The sequence below is a fragment of the Hypanus sabinus genome, chromosome 1, assembly GCF_030144855.1.
Source record: "Hypanus sabinus isolate sHypSab1 chromosome 1, sHypSab1.hap1, whole genome shotgun sequence".
NCBI classification, from domain to species: Eukaryota; Metazoa; Chordata; class Chondrichthyes; order Myliobatiformes; family Dasyatidae; genus Hypanus; species Hypanus sabinus.
Window position 1 is genome coordinate 14,857,361 of NC_082706.1, and position 13,891 is coordinate 14,871,251.

Consider the following 13,891-nt stretch of genomic DNA (forward strand, 5'->3'; position numbering starts at 1 on the left):
TGATAATGGTCGAGTGTGTTGGTTCCTCTGGTCCCACGTTGTCGGTTGTTCAAAGACTTCTTCAATCTTGCTCTGAGGTTTTCAGTTTTATTTTCCAGAGACTACATTCACCACCAGGATAGTCAGGAGTCAAGTCTAAGATGCTGGTTTACAGTTGTACCTGTAGGTTGGCATGGTGTCTTTGCTTTCACTTTCTCAAAGGGGAACTGCACTCGTGACCGGAGTCTGCCATCCGAGGTTCATCGATGTTGAGTACTGATAGATTTTTTAAATGATGCTGCTTACTGAAGTGCCCATGGCTGTGACTGGGGACTTCAGCTATCGTAGGGCTAAATGGGGATATTGGATGATTCCTGTTGGAGTGGCACGCAGAAAGTCGCACTTCATGGCATCATCAGGTTGGAAGCTAACTAATATGAGGTGTTGCTCTTCCAACCTGACAGCAGCTTCTTCTCGGCAGTAGAGGTGGCCGTGGGACAACGTCAGAATGGGAATTTCCATCGGGAAGTGCTGATTTTTGCAGATGGAGCAAAGGTGCGGTCGCTCCGTCTATGTTGGGTCTCACCAATGTACAGAAGGCCACATCAGGCACACCAGATACAGTAACAGCCCCAAGAGATTTGCAGGTGAAGTGTTGCCTCACCTGGAAGGACTTTGTGGGGTCCTGAATTGAGGTGAATGAGCAGGTATAGCACTCCTTCCACTTGCAGAGATAAGTGCCAGGAGGGACTCTATCAGACATTTGAAACCAGCATGAATAACGTCACTCACCTCATCTCTGAACTGTTTCCACAACCTTTTCACTCCCTTTCCAGGACTCTACAACTCTCATGTTCACAGAATTACTTTTTTTGTTGGTATTTGCACAGTTTGTTTTCTTTTGTATATTGGTTGTCAGTCTTTGTGTGTAATTTTTCACAGGTTCTACTCAATTTCTTTGTTCTACCATGAATGGCTGCAAGAAAATGAATCTCAGGGTAGTATATGGTGACATGTATGTACTTCAATTATAAAATTACTTTGAACTTTAGCTAGGTTACTCTGCTACAATTGGAAGAATAAGAAGTGTACTTGTATTTTAACAGAGTTCCACTTAAGTAGCACTTGAAAACTGTAAATCATGTCAAGGTAGTTCTTCTAAGAAAAAGTAACTCCAGTTAGCAGCACTCCTGTGATGAAAAATGGTGGCATGAGAACAAAGCGGTTAGCGCATCACTTTACGGCGTCAGTGATCACCGATTGGGGTTCAATTCTCACCGCTACCTGTGAGGAGTTTGTACGTTCTCCCTGTAACCGGGTGAGTTTCCTCTGGGTTCTCCAGTTTCCTCCCACACTCCAAAGACGTGGGCATGAGTTGTGGGCATGCTTTGTTGGTGCTGGAAGCCTGGTGACGCCTGCAGGTTGCCGAGCACAAGCCTTATTGATTTGATTTGACGCCAACGATGCATTTCACTGTACGTTTTGTTGTAGATGTGACAGAGATAAGCTAATCTAATCTAAAAGTGTGTTTTTAATTAAGACATTTTTAAGGAAACATTCCAGCATGAGCAATTGATCAAAGCCTCAAACTGGACTAACAGACAAGAGAGGTTGCAGATGTTTGAATCTGAAATAAAATAAAAGAGAACTCAACAGGTTCACAGTTTGCAGAGACGTGCCCTGAAATATCCACATTTTGCCTCCATAGATGCTGCCCTACATGCCCCAAACCATACCAGCCAACCACAGAGATCCTGGATTGTCACTATTAGTAGTGCGATCACTCAGGTTGAGTGTGATGTTCTCCCATGGGGTTATTCCTTTAATCCCTGTGCGTGACTTTGTTTAAAGTTGGTAGGTTGATGCTCTCGCAGACAGCACGTACAGTCCTTGACAGATCGTGTTAGGGTCCAGTAGAATGGAAATCAAGGCAACTGGGGACCCTTTGTTGTGGCAGCTTTCCTCCGCCTTCACTGTCGTGTGATGTGTCACCGTTTTCTGCCAGCTCCACCACTGAGGTCTTGGTTGCATTGTTCTTACCAGGTTTGGTGAGCTTAAACTCCAGGCAGCGTTGCTCTTTGGATCTCAGGAGCTCACAAACTTCTCTACCATGACAAGATGACGACCCTCCAGGCCCAACGGCAATCAGAGCTGGACTTCAAGATTGGTTTATTATTGTCACAACTACTGAGATACAGGAAGAGCTTTTGTTTGTGACCATCCAGTTAGCCCATGCCATACATTAGTATTGAGGTCGTTAAAAAGAAAAAAAGTTGGTAAACTTTTGCCTCTGAGAAAGTTCAGGTAAACACAAAGTGCAAGGGTCTCGATCTCCCAACCTGAGGTAGAATGGGAGATCAGGAATTCATCTTTAATGTCGAAGAGATCCATCCAGTGTCTGGCAACAGTGGGGATAGAAGCTATCCTTGAAACCGGTAGCACATGGTCTCAAGCTTTTGATTCTCCTGCCTAGCTGGAGAGGAGGGGAGAGAGAATTACTGGGGTCCTTGATTATGACGGCTACTTTCCCGAGGTAGTGGGAAGTGCAGATGGAGTCAGTGGAGGGTTGGTTGGTTTGCATGACAAGTGGGGCGATTGGGTGACTCTATCTCATGTTTCTCTTTCCTCTTTCTCCACAGGGATCTGAAGCCAGAGAACATCCTGCTCGATGACAACGGTGGGTGTAGTTCAAGGTCTCCAGGACCAAGTGTGAGGTCTGCTGGTTAGGTGACTGTTCAATAACCGTGGCTGGAGTTGGCCTCTTACTGTGTGTCAGCCCAGAATATGTTCTCCAACAGTGTCAACATTACCATTTCTCTAACTGCAAGAACGTTGGCTATGCTACAATCTTTCCAAAAAAGTCAAGTTAGTTTATTGTCATAAGCCCAGGTACATGTCTGTGTGGGAGCAATAAACACCTTTTTGCAGGAACATCTCAGGCACATAGCATCAGATACCCAACATTCACAAGAAAAACTGAAATTGCATAGACATTTTTACAAGAAAGAGCAGAATTAGAACAGTCGATTATTGTGCAACCTGATCCATGAACATTATTATCTCCAATTTCTGGTAACTTTTCCCCCTCCCCCTTCCCTCTTTTCTAATTCCCCACTCTGGCTCCCCTCTTACCTCTTCTCCACACCTGCCCATCACCTCCTGCTGGTTTCCCTTTCTGCCATGGTCCACTCTCCTCTCCTATCAGATTCCTTCTTCTCCAGTCCTTTACCTTTTCCACCTATCACCTCCCAGCTTCTTATTTCATCCCCCCTCCCCCACATGGCTTCCTCTATCACCTTCCAGCTTGTCCTCCTCCCCTTCCCCCTACCTTCTTATTCTGGCATCTACCCCCTTTCTTTACAGTCCTGATGAAAGGTCTTGGCTGAAATGACTGTTTATTCCCCTCCATAGATGCTGCCTGACCTGCTGAGTTCCTCCAGCATTTTGCTTGTGCTGCTCTGGATTTCCAGCTTCTGCAGAATCTGTGGCGCCTATCAAAATCAATGTTTTAGCCTTAAAAAATACGCTGGAGACATTCAGCAGCTCAGGTAGCATCCATAGTAAGCTTAAATGCAGTTACGTTTCAGGTCTGTAGTTGTCTGACAGAGTGCCACAGATCTGAAATCTCTTTCTCTTTCCCCCACATCTGCTGCCTGACCTGTTGAATGGTTCATCTGTTCTCTGATTTTTTTTTTGTATTTCCAGCAGTCTTTTATTTATTTTTTGCTTATTGGTCTGACTTTGAGGAGGTATTGATAAGCTTCTAGAATAGAACAGCACACTGCTGGCTCTTTAGCCCACAATGTTGTGCCAACCCTTTAACCTACTCCTAAAGAGCCCTCCGTTTTTCTGGCAGTGCTCCTCCCCTTCAGTGCCACACTGGAGTCTCAGCCAAAAGCTTCTGTGCTCAAGTTGAATGAACATAAAACATTACAGCACAGTACAGACCCTTCGGCCCAGAATGATGTTCTCTTACGCTGTCTGGATTCAATCCAGATAGCCCTTCATTTTCTCTCAGTCATGTACCTATCTAAGAGTCTCTTAAATGCCCCTAAAGTGTTTGCCTCCACCACCACCCATGGCAGCGCATTCCAAAAATCTACCACTCTACGTTCAAGTCAAGTCGCTTTTTATTGTCAATTTCAACCATAAACTGCTGGTACAGTAAAAATGAAACAACGTTCCTCCAGGACCCTGGTGCTACATGAAACAACACAAAACTAAAATAAAAACAAAAAACAAAAATCTACCCCTGTCATCCCCCCTATACTTCCCTCCAATCATCTTCAAACTCTGCCCTCTTGAATTAGCTGTTTCTGCTCTAGGATATGTATTTCTGCAGAGCATATTTCCACATTGGGTTAGGGAGGCTTTACTGTTCGATCAAGGATATTTCCAAGCTAGGAATGTGAGTGACTTGGAGGGGAATCTCAAGGTGGTGGTGTTCCTAAGTACCTGCTGTACCGTTTTCTCTTTGGAGATGGAGGTTAAAGATATAGATTGGCTGTATTTGTCACATGTATATTGAAACATATGACAGAATGCACTGTTTGCGTCAAATCAGCGAGAATTATACTGATTTACCATGACCAACTACCCTACCGACCGGGACGTCTTTGGACTGTGGAAGGAAACAGGAGCACCCGGAGAAAACCCGTGCAGTCACAGGAAAGAACGTACAAACTCCTTACAGGCAGTGGAGGGAATTGAACCCAGATCGCCTGTACTGTAAAGCATTGTGCTGATCACTACACCCTGCTCATGGAGCGTCTGTCCCACCCCCATCAGGTAGGAGGCTGCACGGCATCCAGGACAACCAGACTCAAAAACAGTTACTTACCCCAAGCAGTGAGGCTGATCAACTCTTCCAACCACTAACATGCCCTACTACATGTACAGCACTGGTTTATCGGTTCCTGTTAGAGTCACCTTATGTACAGACTCTCCTGTGCCTCACATCAATTTATGGACGTATAATCTATTTTATGTATTTATATGTATTGTTTTTTTTATTGTCGTGTTTCATATCGTGTAGTTTTTTTGAGCTGCATTGGATCTGTAGTAACGATTATTTTATTCTCCTTTACAGTTATATGCTGGAAATGACATTAAACAATCTTAAAATCTAAACCATTACAAATAGCAACACAAGTACTGAACAATAGAACCATGACCTCCTGTCTGTTGCTGTGTAAAAGAAAAGAGAACTGAATTTACAAAGTGCCTTTCATTTCATCCTGAAGCACTTTGTCAGCCAGTGAAGTCCTTGTTTGCTTTTGAGGTGTAGTTATCAATGTGGTTTATCAAAGCTGGCAGCAGTTCTGCAAACTGTAATCTTCCACAAATAGAAGTGAGATTATGTCCAAATAAAATGATTTAATGATGTTGAACAAGGGATCAATATTGGCTCATGCGTGTATGGATATAGGAATTAAGAGCTGGAGTTGGTCAGCTGACCTTCATGTTGGCCATTTAATAAGACCATGACTGATCTCCTTGTAGGTGCAACCCCACACTCTCCCACCATCACCAACAGCCTTTCCGCTCCTTCCCCTTCCCTTCCCCCACGATCTTGCTTTATTCAGTGTCTACCTGAATTTCAGAAGGTTCTGCTTGCCCCTTCCTTTCAGATGGGGGGGGGGGGGGTCGCAAAGATTCCGAAATGTCTGAGGTAAATTGTTTGGCCTCTTAACTGGGTGATCTGTTAAGTTTAAACAGGGCCCAAAAGTCCAGGTTCTCTCATTCAAAGAAAATCTTCACCAGAGGCCCTCAGAATGGGAGCAGCCACGATATTCCCATTTTGTTTAGACAAAGAGAGAACTTGAGGTCCATGTCCATAAATCCCTCAAAGTTTCCGAGCAAGTTGATAAAGTGGTTAAGAAGGCTTACTTAGTCTTAATTGGCCTTAATTAGTTGGGGATTGAATTCAAGAGCCATGAGGTAATGTTACAGCTCCATAAAACCCTGCTTAGACCACACTTGGAGTATAATGTTCAGTTCTAGTTAACTATTTCCTCTGTAGGACCATTGGGTTCCTCAAGCATCTCGTGGGTGCTTGATAGTCAGTACGGACTCGTTAGGCCAAAAGGCCTGTTTCCAGGCTGTGTCATTCTATGACTCAATATGAAGTGAAGGGTTCATGGAAACTTTGATTTGCAGTATCCTGACACGCCTGAGTAATGTCAAATGGCCTTCTTTCCTCCTGGAACAGGACACATTCGATTGTCAGACCTGGGACTGGCGGTGACGATACCACAAGGAGAGAAGATCCGAGGGCGAGTGGGCACCGTCGGATACATGGGTGAGTGAACTCTTGCCTCCAACTGTGAGCTTTGCTCCAGCACAAAACTCCTTTTAGAGTTGGCAGCATTTTTTTACGGTTTTATGTATTTCCATTAAAAGTTCCATGACAGTGTTTATTCATTGTGCTGAAGCCTTAAAGAGATTTGTTTATGAGAAACTTTAGCTTTCCAAAACCTTCCCTTTCCCAAGCAAGAGCTGGATGGTTTAAATATTTAGATTAAATTCAGCAGCTATGTCCTTAAAGCAGATGACTCAGTTCCAAGGCAGGTTTCAAACAACTCGGTCAGCTTCTGATGTGATGTGGAAATGAATTGTCTCACAGTTTGGGACTTTGGTTGCTTGGACCTTGTATCCTGCTCTGTTCCTCTCCCTCCCCCTCCACCCCCTCCCCCCAGTGTGGCTGTGACTACACTATTATAGAATCCATTGCAACCTTTGTCCTTTTTGAGCGAGTTGTTCAGTAGGAGGGTGTTCTGCAGTTGGGTTGCTGTGTTCCTATCTAATTTCAATGATTGGATGTGTGCAAGGAGTATTTTCTTTCCATCACATTGTCCTGTAATCCTTTAACCCCTCACCAGTCAAGAACACGGTACATGGAGGAGAGGGGCTTGGAGGGTTATGGGCTGAACATGGGCAACTTTGTGTTAACAGGGAGGATGTTGTGCTGGGAATGGACCAATTGGACTGAGGGGTCTGTTTACTCTGAGTCTAACCTCCTAATCTCAGCATTAAATACACCCAGTGACTTGGTCTCCACAGCCCCATGTGGTAATGAATTCCACAAATTTACCACCCTCTAGCTGAGGGAAAGGAAATGGGCCTTTCAGGCCTCCAGGCCAAACTCGGCATCCTCCCAGTTACCTGTATTCAGCTGGTAACCTTACAAGCCCCTCCCCTCCCTTTAACGGGTTCTTGATTGATAAGGTGGTTAAGGGTGTCGGGGAAAAGGCGGAACAATTGGTTTGAAGACACAATTGGCCATGAATAAATGGTGGAGCAGACTCAAGGGGGTCAAGTGGCCTAATTTTGTTCCTGTGTCTTATCAAAAGTTCAAAGGACGTTTATTATCAAAGTATGTGTACGATACACATCCTTGAGATACGTCTCCTCAGAGGCAGTCACAAAGCAAAGAGGCCCAGTCGACCCATCTAAAAAATAAAAACACTCTCAAACACCCAATGAACAGGAAAAAAAACTCAAATTGTGCGAACGGTGAAAGTAAGTAAATATCATTCGGAACTGAAGTTTGTGAAAGTGGATCCACTGCCACAGCCAGTCATCACTGCAGCCGGTTCAGGAGCCCATTAGTTGCAGGCCAACAGCCTCAGTTAAGTGCAAAGATGAGTAAACCTCGCAGAGCAGCGAGCTGCACTCCGGTCCGTCCCTTGCCTCCAGCCCTGACACCCTGGCGCTTTCAATCTGGCTCGGTGCTTAAATCAGCCAGACCCCGGATCATCTTTCGCTCTCGGGACCAGGACCTGCGCCTCGATTCGGTTCATACCTGACCTTTCCACTTCGGCCTGGCACTGAAATTGGTCAAACCTCCGCCTGCCTTACGGTGAAAAGGTACTCATCGAAACATGCGTCAACAGCCAACGCTGTCCAAGTATGTGCTGGGGGCAGCCCGTAGACGTTGCCACGCTTCTGGCGCCAACATAGCGTGCTCACAGCTCACTAAAGCGAACCGTGCATCTTTGGAAACCAGAGCGGCAGGAGGAAACCCATGCAGTCAAAGGAAGAATGTACAAATTCCTTAACAGACTGCTGCAGGAATTGAACTCTGGTTTCTGGCGCTCTGAGCCATTGTGCTAACTGCTCCACTACGGTGCCGCCCCACAGTACATTTTCCACTGAGGCTGGGTGGGACTACAACCAGAGGTCATAGGTTAAGGGTGAAAGGTGACAAGATTAAGGGGACACGAAGGAAAGCTTCTTCACTCAGAGGGTGGTGAGAGTGTGGAACAAGCTGCCATTGCAAGTGGTGCATGTGAGCTCAATTTCAATGTTTAAGAGCAGTTTGGACAGGTACGTGGATGGTAGGGGTATAGAGGGCTAGGGTCCCCATGCAGGTCGACAGGAGTAGGCAGTTTAAATAGTCTGGCACAGATTAGATGGGCTGAAGGGCCTGTTTCTGTGCTGATCTTTTCAATAACTTTATAACTAGGTACAATACGAGTGTAGACTAAAGTGTGTCAGGTGGAGAATATCACGGGTAGAATGAGTGCAATTACAGAAAGTGTTTGAAGCTTTCGTCCTCTCATTTCCAGCTCCCGAGGTGATCAACAATGAGCAGTACACAGTGGGCCCCGACTGGTGGGGTCTGGGATGTCTCATCTATGAGATGACAGCCGGACATTCGCCATTCCGTGCCCGGAAGGAGAGGGTGAAACGGGAAGAGGTGGAGAAGAGGGTTCAGCAACAGGAGGAGGAATACTCCGACAAATTCACGGAGGACGCTAAGCGCATTTGTAGGATGGTGAGCTGCAGAGTCTTCCTGGGCTAACTGCAAATGAAACGTTAGCATTCTCACATTGCTGGCTACAAAAAAAGAAAGATTAAAATAGAAGCAACACACACAAAATGCTGGTGGAACACAGCCGGCCAGGCAGCATCTATAAGGAGAAACACTGTCGACTATTCTGTCCTTTCAGTTAGGCCTGACGAAAGGTCTGGGCCCGAAACATTGACAGTGCTTCTCCCTATAGATGCTGCCTGGCCTGCTGCGTTCCACCAGCATTTTGTGTGTGTTGCTTGAATTTCCAGCATCTGCAGATTTCCTCGTGGAAGATTAAAATAGACTTTTATTTTTGTGTGGTTTAGTTGGGACCCATCTTTGTGGGTGATGCACCTGCCATCAGCTTTCTCAAACCAACATTAGGGATTAAAATTAGGCAGTGATGCGAAAATAAAATACTGCAGACGCTGTAAATCTGAAATAAAATCAAGGGAATAATATGTAGAGAGTTGATGACAGGCACTAAACAAATATTAACTAGTGTGCACACAGGCCTTTAGTACAGCGCAACCCCACTGTCTACCGTTTCCATGGCACCTATGGTAACGTGAGACAAAAAGAGACTGAATGGTTACTGTGCGCTAGATTTAAACACTACTAGCACTGTTAGTGTGATCAGCTAAATGGAAGCTAGTGGGAGGGGCTGCAATGCTGCACCCCTTCAGCATTACACTGGAGTCTCAGCCAAAGTTTTAGTGCTCAGGTTGAGTGAACGTAAAACACTACAACACAGTACAGACCCTTTGACCCACAATGAGATTCTGACCTTCTAACCTACTCGATCAAACTGGATAGCCCTCTGTTTTTCTATCATCCATTAGCGTCGCTAATGTATCGGCCTCCACCACTACCCCTGCAGCACACTGGCGACCACCACTCTCTGTGTGATAAAAAAAAAGTAACTCTGACACCCCCCCCCCCAATTATTCTCCAATCACCTTAAAATTATGCCTTCTCATACTCGCCATTTCTACATTGCAGAACAGTCTCTGGCTCTCCACTCTTATCATCTTGTACACCTCTACCAAGTCACCTGTCATCTTCCTTCACTCCAAAGGGGAGAGCCCTAGCCCACTTGATCTTTTCTCATGAGGCAGGCTCTCTAATCTGGGCTGCACCCTGGTAAATCTCCGTAATCTTTCTGAAGCATCCATGCCCTTTCTGTAACGAGGTGGCCAGAGCTGAATACTGTTCTCCAAGTGTAGTCTAGCCAGAGTTTTATTGGACCTCAGCATTACCTCACGGCTCTCAGTTCCCCCCGCCCAATGAGGACCAACACACCACTGAGGCGCCTTAACCACCCTATCAATTTCCTCTGCATTTCTGGGACATCTATGGCTGTGGAGTGCAAAATTGCCCTGTTCCCCAATACCGCCATGAATCCTGCCATTAACCCTGTATTCTGACTTCCAGAGTGTGTCATGGTAAACGTGGGTTCGAGTGACACAGAACCATAGAACAGTACAGCACCTTGGCCCTTCTTGGCTGTGCCGAACCATTTTTCTGCCTCGTCCCACTGACCTGCACCTGGACCATATCCCTCCATACCCCTCTCATCCATGTACCTGTCCAAGTTTTTCTTAAATGTTATAAGTGAGCCTGCATTTACCACTTCATGTGGCAGCTCATTCCATACTCCCACCACACTCTGTGTGAAGAAGCCTCCTCTAATGTTCCCCTTAAACTTTTCCCCCTTCACCCTTAACCCATGTCCTCTGGTTTTTTCTCCCCTAGCCTCAGTACAAAAAGCCTGCTTGCATAATTTTATATACCTCTATCAAATCTCCCCTCATTCTTCCACGCTCCAGGGAATAAAGTCCTAACATATTCAACCTTTCTCTGTAACTCAGTTTCTCAAGTCCCAGCAACATCCTTGTAAATCTGCTTTGCACTCTTTCAACTTTATTATATCCTTCCTGTAATTAGGTAACCAAAACTGCACACAATACTCCAAATTCAGCCTCACCAGTATCTTATACAACCTCACCATAACATTCCAACTCTTATACTCAATACTTTGATTTATAAAGGCCAATGTACCAAAAGCTCTCTTTACTATCCTATCTACCTGTGATGCCATTTTTAAGGAATTATGTATCTGTATTCCCAGATCCCTCTGTTCTACTGCACTCCTCAGTGTTCTACCATTTACCTTGTATGTTCTACCTTGGTTTGTCCTTCCAAAGTTGAATAACTCAGACTTGTCTGCATTAAACTCCATCTGCCATTTGTCAGCCCATTTTTCTGGCTGGTCCAAATCCCTCTGCAAGCTTTGAAAACCTTCCTCACTGTCCACTACACCTCCAATCTTTGTATCATCAGTAAATTTGCTGATCCAATTTACCACATTATCATCCATATCATTGATATAGATGACAAATGTCTTGTCCACCAATTCACAACTGATAATAATAGAGATTTAATAGAGAAGTAAATATTGTGTTGAAGAGGAAATGCAGACTCAAATTCTTATGTTAGGGTTACAACAACAAATTACCCTTTATTTCATACCCCTTGTTTATGCTGCCGAAAGAACAGGAAATGGTCTTTGATCAGCTCAAACTGATTAACGTTCAGGCAAATATTTGCAAATCTCCACCAGAAAGCAGGCAACAGCTAAAGGGGTCCAGCTGTTTGTATCAGACTAAACACAGCCTTTCATCTTGCAAAGCCTGTGCTGTGAACTCTGGGATTAAAGTGTCAAATGAAAGCCACAAAATGCCACTAATTGAAATGTTTGGTTATTCTTCTCGTGTAGGCTACAGACACATTCCTTGACTAAAGTCAAATGTTGAATCCTCCCTGAGAAATCAAATCTGTGTGAAAGGATAGACAGGAATATTTAAATGAAAAAAATTATAATAAACCAACAGATGCAGGAAACCTGAATGAAAAACTCAGCAGGTCAAACAGGATCTGTGAAGAGAGAAAAACTAGTGGAACGCAGAAGAGAACAGCACATGAACAGGCCCTTTGACCCACAATGTTGTGCTGAACTAATTAAACTAGTAACTAAATGTCTCACTGAATGAATAAATTCTGTCTACACAATGTCTGCATCTCTCCATTTATGTGGCTATCGAAAAACCCCTTAAAGTTCAAAGTTTAGAGTAAATTTATTATCATAGTACATGCCATGTATATCACCATATACAACACTAAGATTAATTTTGTGGGCATATTCAATAAATCTATAGAATAATAACCATAAAGAGACTCAATGAAAGACCACCCAACTGGAGCATTCAACCAGAGTACAGGAGACAACAAAGTGGGCAAATACAAAAAGAAGAAATTATAAATAAATAAACAAACAAGCAAGCAATAAATATTGAGAACATGAGATGGAGAGTCCTTGAAAGTGAGTCCATAGGCTGTGGGAACAGTTCAGTGATGGGGCAAGTGAAGCTGTCCACTCTAGTTCAAGATCCTGATGGTTGAGGGGCAGTAACTGTTCCTGAACCTGATGGTGAGGGTCCTGACGGTCTTGTACCTTTGTCCTGATGGCAGCAGCGAGAGAAGGGAGCATGTCCTGGGTGGTGGACGTCTGTGACGATGGATGCTGCTCAGCATTTATGGAGATGTGCTCAATGGTTGGGAAGACTTGACCCATGATGGACTGGTCCAGATCCACTCTTAAGTGCCCTATCATATCTGTGTCCACAATCAAAATTCCCAGGTCCCTGTGTGTAGAAAAACTTGTCCAGTACATCTCCCTTGAACTTACCCCCTCTAGCCTGTCCCCTAGTTTTAGACATTCTGACCCTGGGGGGAAAAGATCCAGCTGTCCACTCTTATAATCTTATAAAATTCGATTGTGTCTCCCTTCAGCCCCACTATTCCGGGGAAATCTACACAAATGTGTCCCACCTCTTGTTACAGCACACCCTCTAATCCAGGTGGCACCCTGGTAAACCTCTTCTTAATCCTCTCCAAAGCTTCCAAATCCCTCCTATTCTTTTTTATTCTTTCTTACTATATCTGAGCACTTGTAATGTTGCTATGACACTGTAATTTCCTCTGGGATCAATAAAGTATCTATCTATTAATGTGCAACCAGAATGGAATGCAATACTCCAAATGAAGCCTAACCAGAGTTTTATAACGCTGCATTATAACTTGCTGGCCCTTGAACTCAGCTCCTCAACTAATAAAGCTTTATCCTTTAAAACTAATAAACATCAATCACCCAATCCCGACGGGTGAAGCCACTTTCAGAAAGTTATGGACCTTCAATCAAGATTTCTCTGTATGTCAACATCTCAGTCCTGACGAAGGGTTTCAGCCCAAAAAGTAAACTCCATAGATACTGCCTGACCTGTTGAGCATTTTGTGCATATTGCTGAACGTTTCCAACACCTGCAGAGTCTCCTGCGTTCTAACGGGGTACTTCCCTCTCCCAAAGTTTCAGGGTTTGGATCCTTCCGAGATCCAAGAGAGAAACATGTTAATCTATTGTAATTAATTTGCTTTTACCTTTGGTTTGTTTCAGGATTGAATATTTGTGCATTTTGTTCCTTTTATTTGCACATCTGTCTTGTTGGGAGTGTCCCAGTCTGCCGAGTTATAGAATATTATTTATTTATTCATATATTTGAAGACACAGCACAGAATAGGTCCTTCCGGCCTTTCGAGCCAGGCCACCCAGCAACCCCTAATTTAAAACTAGCCTAATCACAGGACAATTGACCTACAACTGTACAAAGAACTGTACACTACGCGGTCACGGGGAGAACAGACGAAGTCCTTACAGGCAGCGACGGGAATTGAACCCACGTCTCTGGTACTGTAAATTGTTGTGCTAACCACTAGGCTACCGTGCCACCCCAAGCTTTTCAGCATAAGCACCGCATCACACAGACGAAAAGACTTTTAGCTACTCTTTAATGGCTTTATTAGCTAAAAATGCCCTTTGAGTGAGATGTTAGCTTTATTTGCACATTGCAACATGCTATGAAATGTGTGTTTTTTGCATCGGTGACCAAAACAGTCCGCGGATGTGCTCCCAACACTAACCTAGCCTGCTCACAATTTACTGCACCTACTCCACACACCTCTGGAGTTTAGGAGGAAACACACATAGTCACGGGGAGA

At 44.5% G+C, this 13,891-nt stretch overlaps 1 protein-coding gene across 3 annotated transcripts in view; it reads left to right on the forward strand.

The window, feature by feature from the left end:
- The window catches only part of LOC132391583 (G protein-coupled receptor kinase 5-like), a 198,358-nt gene that overhangs the window by 171,343 nt on the left and 13,124 nt on the right, over positions 1–13,891 (forward strand). For all 3 annotated transcript variants that reach the window (XM_059964963.1, XM_059964972.1, XM_059964981.1), the window contains 3 exons: positions 2,619–2,656; positions 6,191–6,280; positions 8,550–8,758. In XM_059964963.1, coding sequence (XP_059820946.1) covers positions 2,619–2,656; positions 6,191–6,280; positions 8,550–8,758 — 337 coding nt within the window. The remainder of the gene's footprint in view (positions 1–2,618; positions 2,657–6,190; positions 6,281–8,549; positions 8,759–13,891) is intronic.